Consider the following 25,390-nt stretch of genomic DNA (forward strand, 5'->3'; position numbering starts at 1 on the left):
TTTATAAAACAGTGGCTACACTCTTTCAGGGTAAACCTTGCTGTTAACATTACATACATAACACATGTGCTTTCGTTACAAGGTCGCATTTTGCCTCCCCACACCGTGTGGCTACCCCCTCAACCTTCCCCCCTCCCTGTGGCTAACAGCGGGGAACATTTCTGTTTAGCCACAGGCAAACAGCCCAGCAGGAATGGGCTCCTCTGAGTGTCCCCTGAAGAAAAGCACTCTATTTCAACCAGGTGACCATGAATTATATCTCACTCTCCTGAGGATAACACAGAGAGATAAAGAACGGATGTTGTTTGAATGCCAGCAAACATACACTGCAATGCTTTGTTCTACAATGATTCCCGAGTACGTGTTACTGGCCTGGAGTGGTAAAGTGTCCTACCATGAAGGACGCAATAAGGCTGCCCTCCCCAGAAACCTTTTGCAAAGGCTTTAGGAGTACATCTAGGAGAACCACGAATGCCAGGGCAAAGTAATCCTTTCACGTGCTTGCTTTTAAACCATGTATAGTATTTTAAAAGGTACACTCACCAGAGGTCCCTTCTCCGCCTGCTGGGTCCAGGAGGCAGCCTTGGGTGGGTTTGGGGGGTACTGGCTCCAGGTCCAGGGTGAGAAACAGTTCCTGGCTGTTGGGAAAACTGGTTTCTCCGCTTGCTTGCTGTGAACTATCTACAACCTCCTCATCATCATCTTCTTCTTCGTCCCCAAAACCTGCTTCCGTATTGCCTCCATCTCCATTGAAGGAGTCAAACAACACGGCTGGGGTAGTGGTGGCTGAACCCCCTAAAATGGCATGCAGCTCATCATAGAAGCGGCATGTTTGGGGCTCTGACCCGGAGCGGCCGTTCGCCTCTCTGGTTTTCTGGTAGGCTTGCCTCAGCTCTTTCAGTTTCACGCGGCACTGCTTCGGGTCCCTGTTATGGCCTCTGTCCTTCATGCCCTGGGAGATTTTGACAAAGGTTTTGGCATTTCGAAAACTGGAACGGAGTTCTGATAGCATGGATTCCTCTCCCCAAACAGTGATCAGATCCCGTACCTCCCGTTCGGTCCATGCTGGAGCTCTTTTGCGATTCTGGGACTCCATCATGGTCACCTGTGCTGATGAGCTCTGCATGGTCACCTGCAGCTTGCCACGCTGGCCAAACAGCAAATGAGATTCAAAAGTTCGCGGTTCTTTTCCTGTCTACCTGGCCAGTGCATCTGAGTTGAGAGTGCTGTCCAGAGTGGTCACAATGGAGCACTCTGGGATAGCTTCCGGAGGCCAATACCATCGAATTGTGTCCACAGTACCCCAAATTCGAGCCAGCAAGGCCGATTTAAGCGCTAATCCACTTGTCAGGGGTGGAGTAAGGAAATCGATTTTAAGAGCTCTTTAAGTCGAAATAAAGGGCTTCATCGTGTGGACGGGTGCAGGTTTACATCGATTTAATGCTGCTAAATTCGACCTAAAGTCCTAGTGTAGACAAAGTGTTAGTGTGTAAAAAGTGTGTCCACGAGGGGAGCTAGTGTGTGGAGTGGATGGCATGCACTAGCTACTGTGGGCTTTTTGCCTTTGTAGAGACAAGCCCTTGGTGTCATTGAAAGTCAGTGGGACTTGAGTTCCTAAATCAGTTTTGAAAATATTATATTAACACTGGTAAGCACTGAAAAAAACCCAAAGTTGAAGTTGCCCATAGTCTCGTGTACAAAATAGAGCAAAGGTTTTTTGAGCAGTGTAAGGGCAAATACTAATTTTATCCCGTCTTGACCTTTTATTGTAACGTGTTTTTTTGTTTGTTTTTTTTTTCATTCTGAGGCAGTGAAATTGTTTGGGAGAAGTGATGGCATTGTTTGAGAGAGAGGAAGAAAGTGTGTCATTTTCTTTCCCCTTCCCATCTGTCAAAACTACTTGTACACTCTGCATGACTCCCATTCATGTGACCTTTGAAAATCCAGTTACCTTATGCCAAGAAAGAGGGAGAAGAATAATAGATCCTGTAGCATGAGTGAGAGAAGGGTATTAGTGAGTGTGTTTCTGGCACTTAGAGCCACATACTTACGTTTGCACGAGTTTTAAATGTGAATAATATTGTTCTGTATAGCTTAACATTTTCAAGCCTATAAAGATTGTTTTGTTTCACTTTGTAACTCTACCTAGTTATGTAATATCCAACTCAAACTAATGCATAAGGAAACATTACTGATAATTATTGCTGAACTTGAATTCTGTCTTTTAATATTTAATTTTTCTTAACATAGGCAACTGAACCTACTGAGCACTGCAACTCCTGCTGTTGGTGCATGGCTTGTTCCCATTGATCAACTGAAGTCCTCATTAAACAGATTAGAAACTGAAGGAACTCTAAGGATTTGTGCTGTCATGGGCTGCATAATGACAGAGGCATTAGAGGTTGGTGACTCACTGAAAAATAAGGTCAACAGACTTAAAATAAGCACAAGCAACACACCTTCCTTTGGTGTCTGGCTTCTTTAGTGATTTACTTGTAATTGAAATCCTGTGCTTGTTGAACTGGCCACAGATTTCACCCCTTGTGATTTGGACATAGAACCTAAAGTTTCTAGCTGTTATGTCTGAGGAGAAAACCTTGGTGATGGTGAACAAAATGGACCTGATTCTTCTCTCACACTGGTGTTAATAAATAGTATCTCCAGTTGAAGTCAGTGGAGTTACACCATTGTAAAGTAATGGGAAATTAGGAGAATTAGGCCCCATACTAATTGATCTGATGTCCGCAACAGTGGCTTTGGGAATGTGTGAACTATCCAGTGAATCTTTGTGGGCTATAAACTGAAACCTCATGAAAACAATGTGAATTCTTGCACATGATTTATGTTGTGTCCAGGTAGTGTATTGATCTGTATTTGTTGGATGTAGCCAAAGATTTTTTGGATTGGGGGTGTGGGATGGAGAGGAGTGAACTACTTGCTGGAGCATGGAACTAAACATTTAAAATTGCTCTCACTCCCTTTCCCTTGTTCCCTCCTACCCATCACCCTCCATATTTTTAAAAAAAGGTAAAATCCCTTCTTGGGTGCCAAAAGCCCCATGTGACCTTTCTCAGGTGTCAAAATCTTCATTTTTTACTGGACAACTTCTCTAAAGTTTAAGTATTAGCATACAAAAATCTGTGTCAAAGTAAATACTGAAAATATTGGCTTAGTATACAGCTGAAAAACATTCAAAATTTGAGATTTGACTTGAGTTCAACACCAAAATGAGTATCACAAGATATACAGTACCAATGGTATTAATTTAATATTGAATTCTGTAAAAATATTTTTAATTTACTTGATTATGCAGAAATGTCATTTTCCTGCCAAATTCAGCATAATTAACTGCAGAAATTGGGGGACTTGATGCAGAATTTAGGTTAACTGTATTGTAGAGGACACATGATCCTGATTTTATGCAATCAACTTTTTTTTCTTCTGTTTCACTAAATCAGTCTCATTGGTGGAAAGGTTTTTCAGGGCTTCCTTGTCTGCTATTGCAAGACCTGGCAGGTTAATGCTTGTTACAGTTGCCTATTCCCTTACCTTAAACGTCATCACATCTTTGAAACTTGAATACAAAAATCTTATACTGCAGGAAAAAATTTTTAGTATTGGGGTGGCTTTTTTTAGAATTAAACTGTTAGAAAATAATTAATTTATTTAGTTCTTAGGAGGAATTATTAATTTTTATAATCTATATCAGAAGTTCTAAAATGCAATGCGGTCTCTTGCAGTATTTTTTTTCACAGTATAGTTTTGCAAATATCCTGCTCCGTCAATGGAGATGGACATAGAAATATTTTCTATTTCTAAACAGATTTTCTTTAAATCTTCCGCAACAGTGTAGTATCTTTAGAGTTTGACCCTTACACAAAGTAAAACTATTTCCCCATGTTTATTTCTCTCCCCCCCTCCCCCCCCCATTCCTCAGATGTTCTTGTCAACTGCTGGAAATGGCCGACCTTGATTATCACTACAGAAGGTTCTCTCCCCCTCCCCCCCCCCCCCCCCCGCTCTCCTGCTGGTAATAGCACACCTTACCTGATCACTCTCGTTACAGTGTGTATGGTAACACCCATTGTTTCATGTTCTCTATGTATATAAATCTCCCCACTGTATTTTTCACTGAATGCATCCGATGAAGTGAGCTGTAGCTCATGAAAGCTTATGCTCAAATAAATTTGGTTAGTCTCTACGGTGCCACAAGTACTCCTCTTATTGCGGATACAGACTAACACGGCTGCTACTCTGAAACCTCCCCGTACTGTGTTCCTGAGTGGTTATCTCATCCCCTTGTTAGCTTGATGGTTTTTAAGTAAATACATTCTCCTTGTCTCTTTGTATCTTAGAGGAACCATCAAGGTGGCAGAACCATATACCTTCGTCTGAAGTTATCCCTGCCTAGCAGACACACTTTAAGAACATAATTTCCAGTTGGTTTGTAATTTTGAATTTGTTCCCTGTACATATACCAGACAATAATGAGTGTTCAGTATACCATTAGCTTTCTATTGATATTTTATAAGACACTTTTAAGATACAGATTTTGGTATTAGTGTGTTGTGGTACACTGAACTAGTCGGACCAGCTGAAACTCACTACCAGATACCAGAGAGACAAGGTGGGTGAGATAGTGTCTTTTATTGGACTGACTTTTGTTGGTGAAAGAGACAAGCTTTCAAGCTACACAGAGCTCTTTAACAGGTATTTGTAGTTAGAAGGCTTGTCTTTTTCACCAACAAAAGTTGGTCCAATAAAAGATATTACCTCATCCATCCTGTGTTTTTAATATTCCTGGGACCAATATGGCTACAACAACATTGCAAAGAACAGTACCGGATACAAGTGAGCTCCTTGCTGTCTTACATTAGGGTGCTGTTAGGTTACACAGGTTTATAACATGCATGCATTTTTATATGTGTTCACTATAGGGAAAATATATACATGTATATATATTTATTTCAGAATAAAAGTATGCACTTCCCTTTGAGAAGCAAATACAACAGACTGACTAAAGTGGCTCGTTTCCTACAAGAAAATCCTTCCTGTTTGCTGTGTAATATACTGCATCACTACCTTCATCAGGCAAATTATTCCATCATTGAGGATGCTACCATGGTGAGTTATCCTTTAAAGAAGTAAATAATAGTGTGTACTTAATAGTTTTACAATATTAAGATTATTACAGTTTAGCATATAAACCTAGTACAGACTGCAGGTGTCTTAGTGTAGATAACTGTATAAAAACATTCAAGTGCTTATTAGTTACTATTACATAGAGCTTGAATTTTTTTAGACTGCCATTTCTACATTATAGACGAATAGTTTATAATCTGTTGTTTAGCTATTTTATTTATAAATTTAGGGAGACACCATAAATTTAACATGTGGATTTAACCCCTCCCCTCCCCCCAATAATTTATTGGCCTTCCTATGTCATGTTTCAGCTTTCTTTAAACATTTCCATTTTTAGATATGAACGCTGCAGAAATATAAACTCTTCAGAACTCTTTGAGGTCATGCTCTGCCTGATCAGAAAATGCTTTGTAACACGGATCTTTTTCAGTTCATGTTAAGATGCTATTGTGTGTGTCTGTATTTTTAGAGTGATGGCCTTCCTGCATTAGTGACTTTAAAGAAAGGTCTAGTTGCACTTGCTAGGCAGTGGATGAAATTCATTGTGGTGACACCAGCTTTCAAAGGAGTTAGCTTACACAGACCAGCTCAGCCATTGAAACCACAGACAACTGCACGCCATGAGCATGAGGATGGAGTTGGATTAGACAATGGAGGTGGCCTTCAGAGTGACACAAGTGCTGATGGAGCAGAGTTTGAGTTTGATGCAGGTATATTTGTGTTGCAGTTATGCTCTATACCAATGACTTGGAAACAAATAATACTTTTTTGACAACTTTTGTGATAAAATAGCATAATAACTGTTTATCTTTTAAGGCTATGTCTGTACTACAGACCTGACAGCGGCACAGCTATACCGCTGCAGTTTCACTGCTATAAGGTCTCCCATGTAGCCACTCTATGCTGGTAGGAGAGAGTTCTCCTACCAGCATAATTAAACCACTCCCAACGAGCAGTGGTAGCCATGTCGGTGGGAGAGCATCTACTACTGACGTAGCGCTGTCCATACCAGCCCTTTTGTTGGTCAGGGGTGTGTTTTTTTCATACCCCTGACTGACAAAAGTTTTACACAAAAATGCTAATGCAAACAAAGCCTAATGCTTTGGCATCTGACGCTAAAACTCTGTAAATCTGTGGTACTAGTTCAGTCCTCACTTCACCTCAGTGTACTTTGTTTTAACTAGAACTGGGGTTGCCACCTGTCTTGAAAAATTGACATATGATTTTCTTCCTTGCTCACTCTTATTTGATAACATAAAATACTTCAGCTTAATTAGTTGCCTTGTGCACATTTAACTTATATTATGTGCTGTCTCTGACATTGTAGACTTAGGTCATGCATTTGAATGGTTGTAGCTGTGTCGGTCTTTAATAGGTATTTTCTGTAATATAAAATTTTAAAAGCCGTCTTAGTATATCTTCAAAACATGCTTGACAACTGCATTATACTCTTGTGTAAATGCCAGCTGGCACATGCTTGTGGTTTTGTTCTTTGTTAGATTTTGCTTAGATCAGTCTCTCTGCCATCTGTGTGCCAAAATGCAAAAGCATGGATGTGTACATGATGGTTTGGGAATAAGTGTACATAATTAATAGATTAATAGTATAACTATTTGTATACTATTTCACATGTAGTTAATTTGTACAATTTGTTACATTTTTCAGCTACAGTCAGTGAACACACAATGCTCCTAGAAGGAACAGCTACCCGTCCTCCACCGGCTGGAGTTTCTTCTGGGCCTGTAACTGGGGCTGAGATCATGAGAAAATTATCCAAGTCCCATACTCACAGTGATTCTGCTCTGAAAATAAAGGTAAGTTTATACTGTAACTTGGAAAATATGGGGAGAGAGAAGTGTTTTGTTTGCAACTGTATCTATTTTAAGTTTGATTTTGTGTCCCAAAAATAATTTTCACCTGGATTAAACACTAACCAATATAATGTATACTTTGCATTGAGCCATGTTCATCATACTGTAGAAAAAGAGTTACATTATTTAATCATTGTAGTTTTCTTTTTTTCCCCCTAGCAGTTAACTCTCGGTCCCCACTTTCAAAAACAGACAGTTAAATTGCGGATTCCAGAATGAATGGGTGCACATGAGTAATATTTAGGATAAAATATGTAGTTGTGTGCACAAATTGGAAATTTTTGGCTAAAATGTACTATTTAGGAATATGATGTATAAAGTCTATCACTGATGGTATTATTCTGCAGAACTCTATCATATTTTCTGTAAATAAATGGCCTGGATATTCTTATAGAGAGTTCCTCTTTGATTTTGGGTCCATGGTGGTATTAGCTAAAAGTGACTCTTGTTTTGAGGAGAATAGTAAAAAGATTTTCTCTGTTTTCATGGTACTCTAATTGTAGCCTCAGTGCTATTATTGTCTTCCAACGTTAACAGTAGTAAGAGTTCTCCACATGATGATTGCAACAAATCACTTTTACACTAATGGGATCTACTTTTGTAGATGGACTCTGATTGTGGATATCCCTTTTCTGTAAATGATTTAATCTTACCTCCTACAAACTGATGGTTTATGAATATAATATATATATACATATAAACAAACAAAATTAAGTTTTAAAGAAAGTGGAGAATTCAAACTCCACACCCACAAATGTTCCAATTTAATGCCCATTGTCAGTCTTTTTTTTTGAGGACCCCCATAAACAGTGCGCTAGGCGGAAGGGCTCATCCTCTCATTGTCCACCAGCTAAACCTAGTTTCTGACACACTGGTTTTGGTTCACTGGTTTCCAGTTCTGTACTTTTCTTGTTTACCAGAAGTGATCTTAAATCAGTCCTTTAATTATATCAGTAATCCTTTTTGTTTGCACTAGTTTAGTCTTTGTCTCATTTTTGCACCTTTTCTTATCAGCATTTGTTATAAGTTATTGTGACATTTTATGAATTTTCACTTAATTTTTACAGTAGGGCTGACAATTAGGGTAAATTTGTAGGCCCCATTATTACAACACCACCATTTGTCCTCCTTCCTCTCTGCTTCGGAGTTTAATCTCATGGAACTTCAGAGTAAAGAAGGAACTGAGGGCAGTTCATCTGTGCAGCTCTATATCTCCTTGGTAAGGCGTACGAGGATATCTGGAGCACATACATGGACTGAATTGGCAGAGCTGTTGAAAATCTCTCATCACAGATTCATGAGGCGCATACACACCTGAAATGGAGCACTCATAGTGAAACACATCTTGAATAACTCTAGTACTGCACAAGGTGACTAACATCTCCTGCTGTGATTTGAGTTACTTTGAACATAGCATTTATATGAACTTTTTATCTCAAAAGCAATATACAAACCTGAATTAAAAGTTACCTTTCTGACATATGGTGAAGCTATAATATGTTATATAATTAACTTTCTGGTCTCAACCGTTACAAGATCTCACGCATTAGGTTCAGTTATAGACAAGAGGAATGTGATTTTAGGCATCATTATCTAATGATTCCATGCTTGATAAAGTGTCATTCAGTAATAGTAAAGCGTGCCTGCTTTGGGAAACTGTTCTACAAATGGTTTTTAGAGAAGTAATTCAAAGGGAAAAAGTCTTAATTTTACTTTTACTGTTTGGGTAAAGTTCTGCAGATTCTTTAAACCACCTGTTTGTGCTTCAGCACCTTAGACAGCATGAAGCTTTTTTTAATGATGCTTTTGCAACAAAAAATGATGCTTCCAGGCCTGTGTTTTTCAAGATTGACTATTAAAAACAAATATAATTGCAGTTCAGATGGGTTAAGATAATTGCAGTTTAGGTAGCAGTTTTTGCTGTGCCTTCCACAAACTTCCTTTAGTTAAATTGAACACTGGTTACCTACCCATGATTCCAGGTGCTAAAAGTTTACATACTCTGCTTTTAAATTACAGCTTCTTACACACAAAATCATAGTACTTTTTTCATCTTTGGTATGCAGTATAACTAATAATTCTACACAACATGCTTATGAGGTGGGGCAAGTGCAAATTGTGGAAATAGGCAAAGAGGACGTAACTTGTCTAAGACTGCCAAAAGAGTTAGTATCAGAGCCAAATTATGATTCCTGAGTTTCTAGATTCTGGTCTTGTGTTCAGGCTTAATAAAGTGTTCATAGCACGTAATAATTACTTACTTCCATTTTGTTATATGTACATAGATCACTTAGCATTTAGTGATTTGTGTTTTGTGTGTGAAAGGGTATACATCCGTATCAATCCCTGAGCTACACTAGTGGGGACACAGCCACGGATTCACCAGTGCATGCTGGCCGTTCTGGAATGCCAGTCAAGGAAAGTCCAAGAAAGGAGAGCCTACTCAGCTACCTTACTGGAAGTTTTCCTAGTTTGCATAATCTTCTTGAAGGGACTCCTCAGAGAAGTACTGCAGCAGTTAAAAGTAGTTCTTTAACAAGAACAGGTACTGTACATGCTATGTCTTTAGATTTTTTTCAGTTTACCGTATTAAGGGCTAATATCAAAAAAGAATCCCAAAGGTGATTATTACTGTGTTAGGATATTTTTCCTTCTGACTTTCTAAAGAAGCATTAATGTTGTTAAAGCAGTGCCTAGTGGTGACTGCTATATTTTAACCTCCCCCTCCATCTTTAAATTCTTATAACTTTATGAAAAAATAGAATTTTCAACTGAAATTTTGCATGTCTGCTCTCTTTCCAAGAATGGTATACTGTGTGTGTGTGTGTGTGTGTGTGTGTGTGTGTGTGTGTGTGTAAACGTACAACCACTCAAACAACAGAACTGAGAAACTTTGCATATAACTCTTCTTGAGAAAAGTGTCCAATACCAAGGTGCGTGGCCTAATCAGGGACTAGATTATAAAGCCAGAAGGGACCACTGTGATCATCAAGTCTGACCTCTTGCATAACATGGACCATAGGACTTCCCTGATACGCCTCAGTTCAAACAGGTGGTAAATCTTTTGGGAAAAAAATTCAATCTTAATTTAAAAATTGCTTGTGATAGAGAATCCAACTCTTGATAAGTTGTTCCAATGGGTAATTATCCTCACTGTTAAAATTTGTGCCTTATTTCCTGTCTGAATTTGTCTAGCTTCAACTTCCATCCATTGTATCTTGGACTAACACTAGGGCTGCTGTTCACCTTCTTGCCTTCTGTCCCTCCCTGACAGTCAGCTGCTCGGTTTCTTTTTTGCTCGCTTGGGGCTTGTCTACGCTACCACTTAAGCGACATAACTTACATTGACTTAAGGGTGTGAAAAAGCAACCTCCTGAGCGACCGAAATAACATGGACTTGAAGCGGTGTCTACACCATGCTATGCCAGTGGGAGAGCCTCTCGTTGGTGTGGAGTAATTATGCTGATGGGAGAGCGCTCTCCTGTTGGCATAGCGCATCTTCACCAGACGCGCTACAGCGGCTCAGCTTCATTGATGCAGTTGCTCTGATGGACTGTGGTAGTGTAGACTGGCCCTTGTTCTCTCCTCCTTTGTCTCTGCCGCCTCTACTTAGTGGCTGTGTCTCCAGGAATGGCTGATCTGAAGGGGAGCTGAACACATATGTTGTTTAGCAACTCAGTGATTTTGAAGAAATCTGCCTACATGTGCACCTCACAAAATGAAGATCTCAGTTTTAAATGCTTTAACTCTGCTTTTCCTTTAGCTCTGCTTTTAAAAAAAAAAAATGCCCAAAGCCAAAAAGCAAAATAAATATGTAAAAATGCATCATTAAAGTTGTTTATTTTAAAGTAAGAGTCTGGAAGTACACAACTTAATATTTAATTCTCACTGCGCATCCTGTAATTTGAATATTAGTATCAAAATGTATACCATAAATCTGTGGTTTCAGTGGAAAAGCAGAAATAAAAAAAAAAGTTTCTGTTAACATAGATGAATTAACCTTCTCGGTACGGTATTAACTTTGTATTTCCTGACTCTCTGCTTGTTACCATTCCAGTTGTTTTTACGGTAGCAATTGGAGTCTCTGAACAGGATTGAGGCCTTGGTGTACTAGGTGCTTTACAGGAGTAAGATCTTATAAGGTCTTCATGTTGCTTGTCTTTGCTCACCCCTACTCTGAAGTATGGAAGGTTGTGGGAGAAGATGATAACCAAATAAATAAATAAATAAATTATTAATTTAATATATATTAAAAAGCTTTCATTTTATATATTCTTACTAGTGTGTGTGCGTGTGTGTGTGTGTACAGCATTCTGGAGTGAGCCTTCCAGCGTGATTTGACGTACTGGGGTTAGTGGGGCTTGTGCTAGTGCTCTAAAAATAGCTGTATGGATAGCACTTTGGAGTTACAGCTGGGGCTGGAGTTCAGGCTCTGAAGCCTAGGGTTGGGGTGGACTTCCCCAGCACCAGTAGTTTGCAAGAGTGCTGTCTGACTATTTTTTATACCTTTCTGAAATATCCCTTGAGCAATTCCTATATATCAGAATAAGTTAACAGTAAAGTAAAGTAAACAGTAAGTTAACAGTAAAGACCTCACCTGTTTTCCATTATCAATATACCTATGTTGTGTACCAATTTTACACAGTAATTTTGGTGTGGTGGTCTTTAAAACTTTACTGATTTATTAATATAGGAAATACCGTGGCCACCGACATGTTATCTGAACATCCTTTGTTGTCTGAACCATCATCTGTGAGTTTCTATAACTGGATGTCAAATGCTGTTGGCAACAGAGGAGGTGTAGTGCAAGAGTCTCCCAACACCAAATCTGGACACAATAGCCTTCCAACAGGTATTGTTAATTCTGATTGGACTTCAAAGATATTGCATAGTTATCAGTTTTCCCTGAGTTATGCAATTCCTTGCATTCTGATGCAGGGTATTTGATTTGCACGATCAGTCTATTTCCTATCTTTCCTGTATGCAGATTTCTACACTCTGATTCTTGTAGCTGTCATTGGCCAGTCAGAATGCAGAAATCTGCATAATTACCATATGCTAATTTTTTATTGTTCCTAGTCTATCAAATGGGGTTAATAATACTACTTTATATCAGAGAAGTGGTGGTAGCATAAATGCATTAGTGTATTTGTAGCACTTAGATATTACAGTGATGGATGTCATAGAAAAGTCTTTACATAATTTGCAAATCTCTGTATTCTGGCTTCTGTCCAGACTGGCTCTTTATTCAGCATTTTCAAGCTGCACGTCATCCAGACATGGTTCCCTCAGAGTTTCACTTCAACCAAACTCTGAAAAAACTATGCATGAAAGAAAACAAGATAACTCCTAAAACCAAGAAGGCAGAGTTGTTGAACTGCTGAAAGATAGCTTTAAAAAAAAAGCCCGAAAACCCTTGGTTTCCTTTCTTCAGGCTCAGTCCTGCTCCCAAGGAATTAATGGGAATTTTGAAAATGTCAGTGTGTTGCAGACCTTTCTTTTCATGCTTTCCTCTTGTGTCAGCAAGGCTCTTGTCTCTACAATAAAGGTCTTATTTTTGTGTATATGTTAGTTTACAAAGGAAAAACATCCTCTTTCTCCCTGTTCAGTTTTGAAGCTAAATATAACCAAGCATATTTCTTCTGTTTTGAGAAAGATGAGCTTTAACCTGAAGGGGAGGTAGTGAAAGGACATGAGAGGGATTGAAAGTGGGAAAAAGAAAGGAGAGATGGGATTGAAGGATTAAAAAATGTGCTAAAACACATTAAACAAGATAATTTACAGTAGTTTACTGGTCTTTCCGTTGTCCTTTTGAAGATTATGAACAAGGGAAGGATTATAAATGTGAATTTTTTAATTTTCAGTTTTTCTATTAATAATTTGAAGGTTCCTCCTTTTTAATTTATTAACTGTCCTTTAGCCTCTCTTTGTTAATCTCAGAATATAATTATTAGCTTGTGATTATTTTATGGTTGAACAAATACAGGCCCCGATCCTGAAAACACATTGTGAGTGCTTAACTTTATAGATGTGTGAAGGTGTTTACCCACTGTGACTCTGATTCTGTAACCTGTTAAATCTGTAACCTGCTATTCTGTGAAAAGAACCACAAAGTAGGAGTGTTGTGAACTTGATTTTTAAATGATCTTTGTTAAACAGTTGCATTAGATGTATAGTATTTAATGGCATGAGTTTAGTTAATTAAACCATAATAATTTGGTCACAAATTCAGGTTCCTGAAATAGCTGTAGGTATAATTCTATGGCCCAGGGACATGGCTCTATCAAAATTTTCTTTTGCAAAAGGTGTGTAGTGATATCTACAGTTATACCGTTACATGTAGCATATATGGATAGAGAAGAGTAATCTAGTTAGTGAGTCTTGCTTAAGTAAAATGCATGTTATTTGGGATAATAATGAGCAGCAGTATAAATTGTGAATTCAAAACTAAACGCATGCATGTGTGGCTGTCAAGGTTCCTCCCCCACTCTGAACTCTAGGGTACAGATGTGGGGATCTGCATGAAAATCTCCTAAGCTTACTTTTACCAGCTTAGGTTAAAACTTCCCCAAGGTACAAATTAATTTTATGCTTTGTCCTTGGAATATCCACTGCCACCACCAAACTCTAACTGGGTTTACTGGGAAACGTAGTTTGGACACGTCTTCCCCCCCCAAATTCTCCCAACCCTTGCACCCCACTTCCTGGAAAGATTTGGTAAAAATCCTCACCAATTTGCATAGGTGACCACAGAGCCAAACCCTTGGATCTGAGAACAATGAAAAAGCATTCAGTTTTCTTACAAGAAGACTTTTAATAGAAATAGAAGTAAATAGAGGTAAAGGAATCACCTCTGTAAAATCAGGATGGTAGATACCTTACAGGGTAATTAGATTCAAAACATAGAGAATCCCTCTAGGCAAAACCTTAAGTTACAAAAAGGACACACAGACAGAAATAGTCATTCTTTTCAGCACAATTCTTTTCTCAGCCATTTAAAGAAATCATAATCTAACACATACCTAGCTAGATTACGTACTAAAGTTCTAAGACTCCATTCCTGGTCTATCCCCGGCAAAAGCAGCATACCGACAGACACAGACCCTTTGTTTCTCTCCCTCCTCCCAGCTTTTGAAAGTATCTTGTCTCCTCATTGGTCATTTTGGTCAGGTGCCAGTGATGTTACCTTTAGCTTCTTAACCCTTTACAGGTGAGAGGATTTTTCCTCTGGCCAGGAGGGATTTTAAAGGGGTTTACCCTTCCCTTTATATTTATGACATGCCCCCCAAACCTCAGCTAGGGTGAAACACTGGCTTGGATTTCTTCCTGGAGCTCTAGGAAAAAGAGTTAATAAGACACATGCATCTCTAAATATACTACCAAGTACATAAAGACTAACAATATTTTTGACATCTCAAGGACATTTTAACCAGTTGATTCTGGGAAACTTTCACGGGAGAGTGCATCAGCCACTTTGTTAGAAGCTCCTGAGATGTGTTGGATGTCGAAATCAAAATCTTGGAGAGCTAAACTCCACCGAAGAAGTTTTTTGTTATTTTCTTTGACGGTGTGAAGCCACTTCAGTGCAGCATGGTCGGTTTGTAGGTGGAAACGCCATCCCCAAACATATGGGCGTAGCTTTTCCAGAGCGTAGACAATGGCATAACATTCTTTTTCACTGACTGACCAGTTGCTTTCCCTCTCAGACAGTTTTTTGCTGAGAAACACTACAGGGTGGAATTCTTGGTCAGGTCCTTTCTGCATTAAAACTGCTCCCACACCACGCTCCGACGCATCTGTGGTTACTAGGAACGGTTTGTCAAAGTCTGGGGCCCTTAGTACAGGGTCAGACATGAGTGTCGCTTTAAGCTTGTTAAAGGCCTTCTGACACTTTTTGGTCCACTGAACGGCATTTGGCTGTTTCTTTTTGGTTAGGTCTGTCAGTGGGGCGGCGATTTGGCTGTAGTGCGGTACAAATCGTCTGTAGTAACCGGCCAAGCCTAAGAAGGATTGAACCTGTTTCTTTGACTTTGGGGCAGGCCACTTTTGGATAGCATCCACTTTGGCCTGTAGGGGGCTGATAGTTCCTTGACCCACCTGTTGTCCAAGGTAAGTCACTCTGTTTAGGCCTATTTGACACTTCTTAGCCTTAACAGTTAGTCCTGCCTCCCTTATGCGCTCAAGGACTTTTTTTAGATGTTCCAGGTGGTCTGCCCAGGAATCCGAAAATATGGTCACATCGTCAAGGTAGGCGACTGCATATTCTCCTAATCCCGCTAGGAGACCATCTACAAGTCTTTGGAAGGTGGCGGGTGCATTTCGCAGCCCGAAAGGGAGTACATTAAATTCATACAGCCCAAGATGTGTGGTGAAGGCTGACCTTTCCTTGGCAGATTCATCTAGCGGTACCTGCCAGTACCCCTTGGTTAAGTCCAAGGTAGAGATGAACTGGGCCCGTCCCAGTTTCTCTAATAGTTCATCTGTGCATGGCATTGGATAGTTGTCTGGGCGAGTTACAGCATTTAGCTTATGGTAGTCCACACAAAAACGTATTTCCCCATCTGGTTTGGGAACTAGAACCACTGGAGATGCCCATGCGCTTCCAGAGGGGCGGATTACACCCATCTGTAACATATCCTGTACCTCCCTTTCTATAGCAGTTTTAGCTTGAGGAGACACCCGGTAAGGTTGGACTTTAATTGGGCGAGCATTACCTGTGTCAATGGAGTGGTATGCCTGTTCAGTCAGTCCTGGGGTGGCTGAGAACATTGGCGCATAGCTAGTGCACAGCTCCTGGATCTGCTGTCGCTGCATACACCCAAGGGTCATGGCGAGGTTCCACACCACCAGCACTTTTCCCTTCGTAGTAGACACCTTCAGGCCACTCAGCGTCGTCTCCTCCCTGGGCTGTAAATTGACAACCCTTTAATTCTCTGGAATAAAAGGGCTTTAGAGAAATAATATGGTACACCTTAGGCTTTCGGTTGGAGGTGGGGAATGCTATGAGATAATTAACAGCTCCCAGGCGCTCCTGGACTGTGAATGGCCCTTCCCACGATGCTTCCATTTTATGGGCCTGGAGCACCTTTAAGACCATGATCTGGTCTCCTACTTTGAAGGAACGCTCTCTGGCATGTTTATCATACCAGGCTTTTTGCTCTTTTTGAATACCCTGTAAGTTTTCTTTAGAAAGGGCTAAAGAGGTTCGGAGGGTGTTCTGTAGATTGGTTACAAAGTCCGGAATGTTACTTCCTGTAGAAGGTGTAAATCCCTCCCATTGCTGCTTCACCAACTGCAATGGCCCCTTACCCTCACGGCCATATACAAGTTCAAATGGGGAAAACCCTAAACTGGGATGTGGTACAGCTCTGTAGGCAAACAGCAACTGCTGCAACACTAGGTCCCAATCATTGGAGTGCTCATTTACGAATTTATGTATCATGGCCCCCAAAGTTCCATTGAACTTCTCCACCAGGCCATTTGTTTGATGGTGGTAAGGAGTGGCAACCAAGTGATTTACCCCATGAGCTTCCCAAAGATTTTCCATAGTTCCTGCCAGGAAATTAGTCCCTGCATCTGTGAGGATGTCGGAGGGCCAACCTACCGTGGCAAAAATGTCTGCTAGTGCCTGGCACACACTTTTAGCCCTGGTGTTGCTTAGAGCTACTGCTTCCGGCCATCGGGTGGCAAAATCCATGAAAGTCAGTATGTATTGCTTTCCTCTGGCTGTCTTTTTCGGAAAAGGACCCAGAATATCCACAGCTACTCGCTGAAATGGAACTTCAATGATGGGGAGTGGCTGGAGAGGGGCTTTGACCTGGTCTTGGGGTTTTCCCACTCTTTGGCATACTTCACAAGATCGGACATAGGTAGAAATATCCTTGCCCATTCCCTCCCAGTGGAATGACCCCCCAAACGGTCTTTGGTCCTGTTCACTATTCAGCATGGCCACTAAACTAAGCTTAGCCCATGGTGATCATGGGCTAAGCTCAAGAGCTTGGCCCGGTATTTAGTTGGAACTACCAACTGACTCTGAGGATGTCAGTCTTCCTGGTGTCTCCCAGAAAGAGTTTCCTTGTATAAAAGTCCTCTTTCTACAACAAACCTGGATCGATTAGCAGAGCTGAGAGGCGGTGGGTTGCTCCGTGCCGCCGTCCAAGCTCTCTGGAGGCTTTCATCTGCTTCCTGTTCGGTCTGGAACTGTTCCCTTGAGGCTGGAGACATCAGTTCCTCATTGGATTGTGGACCTATGCTTGGTCCCTCTGGAAGCAATGTAGGGGATGGGACTGTTTCCGTTGACTGTGAACTGCTTTCCGCTGGGACACTGTGTTGGGGTTAGGCTCTGGCTGAGCCTCTTGTGTAGGGTTATGGGCTGCTGCCGGTTCAGGTTCGGTGGGGCCCTCTGGTGTTGAGGTTACAAGTACTGGATTCAGTGCTGGCAATGGGTCTGTTTTTGGTTGTTCAGCTGGTTCCGGTTCTGGGATTGGTTCCGTCTGGGTCTCTGGGACTGGATCCACTACTGTTGTTGCAGACATTGGCCTGGGGTCCAGGTCCATCACCTCTGACCGGGTCCTGATAGAAGTTTCCGGAACAGAGCTAGGCCTCACGGCTTGTTTAGCCTGGCTGCGGGTGACCGTTCCCACCCTCTTGGCCCGCTTCACATGATTGGCCAAGTCTTCCCCCAACAGCATGGAGATGGGATAATCATCTTAGACTGCAAAAGTCCACGTTCCTGACCAGCCCTGGTACTGGACAGGCAACTTGGCTGTAGGCAAATTGAAAGAGTTGGACTTGAAGGGTTGAATCGTCACTTGGATCTCTGGGTTGATTAAATTGGGGTCCACTAAGGAAGCATGGATAGCTGACACTTGTGCTCCGGTGTCCCTCCACATGGTGACCTTCTTGCTGCCCACACTCAGTTTCCCTCCGCTCCAAGGGTATCTGGGAGGTATCTGGGCCTGCGGACCTCCGGTGTGACCCGGTGCAATGAACTGTAATCTGTTGGGGTTCTTGGGGCAGTTGGCCTTTACATGCCCCAGCTCGTTACATTTAAAACATCGTCCAGCTGACGGGTCACTGGGGCGAGAAGGGTTGTTGGAGAACGGGGTGGTGGGATGATAAGGTGTCTGGAGGGTTCTTTGGGAGGTAGGTGGGGCCTTGGGCAGCCCCCGGTAATAGGGTGTGGTCTGGGGTTGTCCCTTCTGGTCTCCACTCCAACTGCAACCAGTTTTCTTCTTCTCTGCCACCTCCACCCATCTGGCTCCAATCTCTCCTGCCTCGATTACAGTTTTGGGCTTCCCATCTAGGATGTTCCTTTCTATTTCCTCAGGAACCCCCTCTAAGAATTGTTCCATTTGCATTAGGAAGGGCAAATTTACTGGAGATTCAACACTTGCTCCTGATATCCAGGCATCCCAATGTTTCACAATGTGGTAGGCATGTCGGGTAAATGACACGTCTGGTTTCCACCTTAGGGCTCTGAACCTCCGACGAGACTGCTCGGGTGTTATCCCTATTCTGACTCTCGCCTTGGATTTAAACAGTTCATACTTGTTCATGTGTTCTTTAGACATTTCAGCTGCCACCTCAGCTAAGGGTCCACTGAGCTGCGGCCTCAGCTCTACCATGTATTGGTCAGTAGAGATGTTGTACCCAAGGCAGGCCCTTTCGAAGTTTTCTAGGAAGACCTCAGTATCATCACCTGCCTTGTAGGTGGGGAACTTTCTGGGATGGGGAGTAGTACCTGGAGAAGGATTGCTAGGGTTTGTTGGTATATTCTGCTGAGCCTTTACCTTCTCCATCTCCAGTGCATGCTTCCTCTCTTTTTCCCTCTCCTCCTCCTCCAGCCGCATGAGTTCTATCTGTCTTTCATGTTCCCTTTGTTTTTCCTCAGCCTGAAATCTGGCTAATTCCAGCTTTTGTCGAGCCGTGGATTTTGTCATCCTAACCTCTCTGTTTTTAACTAACTTTACACCCGCGGTTTAGAAATAAACAAACAAAACTTGGCTGTAAAATTTTGCTGTGCTGGAATAGAATACCTATTCTCTGATAGTGATTGTCAGCCTGCAGAAAAAGACAATTCCCTTGTTTCTGCTCTGGTCCCAAATCAAAGCAAAAAACCTCCAACTACTTGGAAACCTGCTTACCAACAGACCAAAGGAAAAAAAATTCCTTTTCAAACTTGTGCTCCTTGTAAAAAAATCAAAATCCTAAAAAAACAAAGCCTCTGCCACTTTTGTCTCCAGGCAAATGGGTAGAACACCCCCCCTATTTACTTTTAGGAAAAAAAAAAACTTCTGGTTTACCAAGACTGTGAATTTCCCTGCAGGAGGTTAAGTACCCTGCCTCCAGGCAAAGAAAACCTGCAATTCACAAAGATAATCCCCTTTTGTCTCCGCTCTAGCCCCAAAGCAGAGAAAAAACAAGCTGCTTTCCGCAGCTCCAAAGGAAAAAAAAAATTTCCTTTTTAAAATCTGTATTTCTAGTTCAAAAAATCTCAAATTGATCTCAAAATGATTTCAGGTTAATCCCACCACTCTGCCACCATGTCAAGGTTCCTCCCCCACTCTGAACTCTAGGGTACAGATGTGGGGACCTGCATGAAAACCTGCTCAGCTTACTTTCACCAGCTTAGGTTAAAACTTCCCCAAGGTACAAATTAATTTTATCCTTTGTCTTTGGAATATCCACTGCCACCACCAAACTGTAACTGGGTTGACTGGGAAACGTAGCTTGGACACGTCTTTTCCCCCCAAAACCCTCCCAACCCTTGCACCCCACTTACTGGGAAAGGTTTGGTAAAAATCCTCACCAATTTGCATAGGTGACCACAGAGCCAAACCCTTGGATCTGAGAACAATGAAAAAGCATTCAGTTTTCTTACAAGAAGACTTTTAATAGAAATAGAAGTAAATAGAGGTAAAGGAATCACCTCTGTAAAATCAGGATGGTAGATACCTTACAGGGTAATTAGATTCAAAACATAGAGAATCCCTCTAGGCAAAACCTTAAGTTACAAAAAAGACAGACAGACAGAAATAGTCATTCTATTCAGCACAATTCTTTTCTCAGCCATTTAAAGAAATCATAATCTAACACATACCTAGCTAGATTACTTACTAAAAGTTCTAAGACTCCATTCCTGTTCTATCCCCGGCAAAAGCAGCATACCGACAGACACAGACCCTTTGTTTCTCTCCCTCCTCCCAGCTTTTGAAAGTATCTTGTCTCCTCATTGGTCATTTTGGTCAGGTGCCAGTGAGGTTACCTTTAGCTTCTTAACCCTTTACAGGTGAGAGGATTTTTCCTCTGGCCAGGAGGGATTTTAAAGGGGTTTACCCTTCTCTTTATATTTATGAAAGTGGCAATGCTAAGAATCATTATCCTTCTGTGGAATGTGTGGCTAAATATTTTTTCTGACTGTTTAAAACTAGCACATATTAATGCAGTTTACAATAATGCCATATTTTAAAAAATACAAATATTTATGTTGGCTTTTAATAGGAGTTACTGTTGAAATTCGAATTAGTCAGTTTTTCTTTTTTGTCCACAAGTATTCTGCTCTTGGTGTACATGCCCCCACATGTGCATGAGAGTAGATTCATTTGGCCAGCAGTGTTTTGGTACCCAAGATGTCCTTTCTGCTTCATGGTCATCAGACTGGGAGTCAGGTAGAGACTTTGAGAAGGAAAAGGCATGATTCTCACAAGAAACAGGCCCCCTGGTATTCTGCCCACTTCCATGCTTGGTAGATTCACCATTGTCTGTTATGGTAGGGATTGTGAAAGCCTGTAAAAGACGTGTGGCGCACTCTAGCATCAGTATCTGCCACTTCCAAGAGGACAAATAGACAGTACCAAGTTCTTCCCCAGGGCTTTGTGTACTTTTATTCACATCCATTTGTCATAGTGGCTATTCAGGGACTATTCAAGCAACCAGGGCCTCCTCATACACCACCACGGGAAGAGGACTCTTAAAAGACTGGATCTCTTTGGCAGAAAAGTCTACTCCTCTGCTGGTCTCCAGATGGACATTACCAAACACTAGGTGTTTTTCACAAAATATAATTATCTACCTTAGGACAAATGGTCTGTTAATAAGGACTTCCACAAGAATACAGGGCAGAATTAAAATCTGTCATGCTTGCTGATATCTAGATCTTCATTGAATATTGTTTTGGATGTATCCACATACACCATTGCAACCTATGTGGTGTTACAGAGATCCTCCTAGCTCCAATAATCAAACATCCAGGCATGTCCAAACCAAAACAGAGGATCTTTCATTCAAGGGCTGTGACCTCTTCAACTCGTAGACCAGCAAGGCCCTCCACTCATTAAGGACTTTAGAGCCATTTTGTATTCTCTTGTACATGTCAGCCCTAAAGAGAAAACCAGCTAGATCTCAAATTTTCAGACAGTATCCCTGTAGTGCACACTATAATAACCTACAGAAGGCACTGGATCCACCAACAGAGAAGAACAGGTTCCAACAAAGATGACCTCTTCAGCTATGGTGTACTCGACTTCTTCCTCTCAACATCAGGTTTTGCACCAGTCTAGAGGCTGGTAGAACTGTGGGCAAACTGCTTTTTATTTATTTATTTTTCTTCCCCTTCTTCTTCTTCTTCTTCTTCTTCTTACAGGAAGCCTAGACTGGGTTCACTATGGATAAGTGGATCTGACATTATTAGAAATGGGTATTGCATACAATTCCAGTCCCTTCCTACCCCCCTACCATCTTCCTAATTCTTATTTGGGGACTCCTCTCATGAAATACTATTGAAGTAAATGGTGGATTCCCTCCTGCATCTTGGAGTAGTGGAAGAGATGGAGTTCAGAGGCTGGGATTTTTATTTCTATTATATTCTCATCCCAAGGAAGGAAGGGAATTAGTGTTCCCATTCTAGACTTTTTACATCTCAAAAACATTCTTCAGAGTCACAGGACATAATGTTTTCCTGCCCTTAATGCACACCCAGAAACAACTGACCGTATTCCAGACAAATGCCTCCTCCTTTACAGTGTTATAGCACACATTTAATCTGGAGAAAGCTGCCTTTGCCACAGCCATTCGAGTGGGGCATCTATGCCAACAGGGGGATGTGCTATGCTATGTTACTAATAAAGCCAAAAGTCATTGTTGGCTAGTGTACGCAATTGTTGCTGCCCTAACAATTTTGTGTAGGTTATATTGCTGTTTATGCAGAAGGCCAACTGTAGCCCTAGCCAGTGTCAGAGGGAAAATAAAAACCTAAGTGAGGACCGCTCACAACAAAACGTTGATTCGGGGTCAAGGGAGGGGAATGTCACACCCCAATGGCCCCCTCCCTCAGGGAATCTCCAGGGAAGGCAGATCAGCATTGTATGTGGCTAACACTGTTGCAAGCATTGCAAAGCATTTTGGGGAGGGTCAAAGGTGTGTGAATGGAGAGTGGAAGTTTCCTTTGCAGAATACAAAAGGCCGGGAGGGAGAAAGAAGAAAAGCAAAGAACGGGTTAACTCAACACTTTCAGCTAGCTCCGTGTACAAATAAAACTCTGGCCCCGGCCCAAGGTCATGGGCTTAACAAAAAATTAGCAGCTGCCCAGCTGTTGAAAAAACCCCAAAACACTAGATTAAGCAAAGCTGCAAAAATAGCAGCAAAAAAAAAAGCAAATAAAACAGCAACAGCCAAAGCCAATAAAAAAAAAATCTCCAAAGCCAAAATGTTTTTAAAAAACCAAAAAGGCCACAGCAAGCCAACTTAAACTAGCCCTAAAAGCACCAAAAGCAAAAGTCCCTAAGTAAAATACACCCCCCTCCCCCCAAAAGCCCCAAACTTAAAACCCTCCTAAAAGCTAAAGCAACTCAAAAATCAACAGCAAATCCTTCAACAACCTGGGCCCAGGACACTACTCCTGTCCACCCTTCCCCATCTCTTCTTCTAACATTACACCCAGGCCTCGCCAGTCTCAGGTAGTGTGTGTGTAAGTTTAAAAATGGGTTAAGGCTTGGGGCACTAACGCTTTCTTTCTTCCCATAAGTAATGTGAAAGCATCCCCAGCACTCTCTGCTTTTGTTTTATTATTTTATCAATAAAGCTTTAAAACTTAAACACTTAATGTGTTCCGTACCTCCTCCCCAAAAATCATGCAGCATCAGCCTAATCAACTAACGCCCCAGACAAATTGATAACAAAAATCTCTGTCACAATACCTCAGATTTCTGATAAGAACATCTCTCACTACCAGTACAGGATTCTGCCCTTTCTTCTTCCCACTCCACAAAGTGTGTTCGCTACATACTTGGTAGTCATACAGTTCACTTAAGGGAAAATGGTGTTCCTTTCTATCTGTATCCTGCAGACAGGTTGATCTGGGGTCTACCAGTAGGTAAACTTCTCAGTTCAAGTAAACTTCTCTCTCTACCACAGTGGGCCTCAAAGTCAACAGAAAGAATCTACACTTACTCTGACTAAAAAGACAGAGATTATAGGAGCTGTGTTAGATTCCAGGTCAGTGAAACCTTATTTTCCACAAGAAAGATTCTAAACCATAGGGAACCTGATGAACCATCTTCTAACTCACAGAAGGACATCAGTAAGAGTATGCCGAATGCTTCTGAGACATATGGTGTCCCCTATGTTATGTAGTTTGCCAGTCTTGACCTGTGGTCCATGCAAGTGTGGTTGAAATCAGTGTAACAACCCACCACATGGGCCTATTGATTGTGGTCCTGCAACAAGCACTGTATTCATCAAACTAATGCATGGGTCATGAGTGCAAGGGAGTACTTTGTCTCTGCACCTCTACCTACCAAGACTAGCGATCAGTGCCCTTTCTCGGAGGTGGAATCTAAATCACATTCAAACACAGGGCCTGTAGTATCCTCCAGAAGCTGGTCTTTACATTTCCTGGAACTCAGAGCTATCCACCTGGCATGCAAAACATTCCTGCTTCTGCTCTAGATTTTCACAATCTGAGTATTAACAAATAATACCACAGATGTGTATCATGTTAACAAACACATGTAATTTCCGCTCTATCAGGAGGCCATTCAGCTCTGGAATTGGTATATTCCTCTCTGACCATGAATTTTCCAGGGCCAACATTCACAATTCACTAGCAGATCACTTCAGTCGACCGTTCTCAGGCAACCTTGAGTGATCAATCAAGGATCCAGTGTCGCAGAACATGTTCTGTAAGTGGGGAGGCCAATCAGTAGACTTATTTACCTGAGTCCAAAACAAGAAATGCCGAGTGTTCTGCTCCACAGAGTGCTGCAGTTCAGGCTGCCTGTCAGATGCCTTTCTCATCCCTTGGATGTTGGGACCTGGACAGCCTTTGTATTGGCTAGCTGATGTTCACCAAACAAGCAGTTCAGAAAATACTGCTCCTAAGAAAGCAAGCCTCAATCAGACTGACTTATAAAGCTAAAAGGAAGAAATTTTCTGTTTGGGCATCTCAGAAGCAGCTGCTTTTTTGACAACACCCATTTCAGTACTGTTTACTAGCTGTGAAACAATCTGGACTTTCTATTGGTTTCATAAGGATACACCTGGCAGCAATATCTGCACATCATGCTTTTATCCAGGGCCACACGATGTATTCTGAACCTGCAATTGCTAGAATCTTTAAGGGCTTTCCTCCAGTTCAGAAGTCCCCTTCGCTTTTGAGACCTTTATATACTAATAGTAGAGTTGATGGGATGCCCCCCTTTGATTCCTTACCAGCCTGTACCACCTTATTAGTGAAGACTGCCTTTTCAGTAATTGTCCTGTCCCCTGGTAGCATAGGAGAGATTCAGGACCTCATGGTGAGTCAGTCCCTATAATACAGTGTTTCATAAAGACAGGGTCTAGTCCCACCCGAAGTCCTGAAATGGCATTCCTAAGTACTCTGGGGAGAGATGCAGGGCTGACAATTAGCCCCTCTTCCTCCCAGCTTCATTCAGGAAAATCTGCCAATGAGTTCCCATCCTCTGACCTGCAAGAGTGGAAACCTAAAGGGAAGAATTCTGAGAGAGGAATTTGTAGAGGGCTCAAGGCCATTCGCAAGGCTAGCCACAAAAGACCTCCACCAAGGGCATACCTAGGTGGCCAATCCTGCAAAGTGTGTGCGTGCACACACACACAAACGCCTCTCTCCCCAAGTAAAACAAACAAAAAAGGTTAGAAAAACCTAAAAGATGGTTGCCTCTGACTCAGACACTTCCTCCTTTACTGAGTAAGGAGCAATATCTGCCTCTGATTCTCAGCAGGACATGAACAAAATGCTAGAAAGGTTTTTTCCCTCCTTGAAAAGTTTGAAAAGTGTGCGAAAAGGTGGTAGTATCCAGGATCCAGATAAGACGTGAGCAGGCCCTCAAGAACAAGCTTCAAAGAAAATATTTTCCTTC

The 25,390-nt window shown here is 41.6% G+C and overlaps 1 protein-coding gene across 2 annotated transcripts in view; it reads left to right on the plus strand.

Moving 5' to 3' along the window:
* BLTP1 (bridge-like lipid transfer protein family member 1) overlaps positions 1-25,390 on the plus strand; it is a 244,078-nt gene that overhangs the window by 135,617 nt on the left and 83,071 nt on the right. For both annotated transcript variants that reach the window (XM_077815193.1, XM_077815194.1), the window contains exons 39-44: positions 2,251-2,401; positions 4,972-5,124; positions 5,612-5,852; positions 6,808-6,956; positions 9,339-9,558; positions 11,707-11,865. In XM_077815193.1, the coding sequence (XP_077671319.1) occupies positions 2,251-2,401; positions 4,972-5,124; positions 5,612-5,852; positions 6,808-6,956; positions 9,339-9,558; positions 11,707-11,865 (1,073 nt within the window). The remainder of the gene's footprint in view (positions 1-2,250; positions 2,402-4,971; positions 5,125-5,611; positions 5,853-6,807; positions 6,957-9,338; positions 9,559-11,706; positions 11,866-25,390) is intronic.

This window comes from Eretmochelys imbricata, chromosome 4 (genome assembly GCF_965152235.1).
Source record: "Eretmochelys imbricata isolate rEreImb1 chromosome 4, rEreImb1.hap1, whole genome shotgun sequence".
Taxonomy (NCBI): Eukaryota; Metazoa; Chordata; order Testudines; family Cheloniidae; genus Eretmochelys; species Eretmochelys imbricata.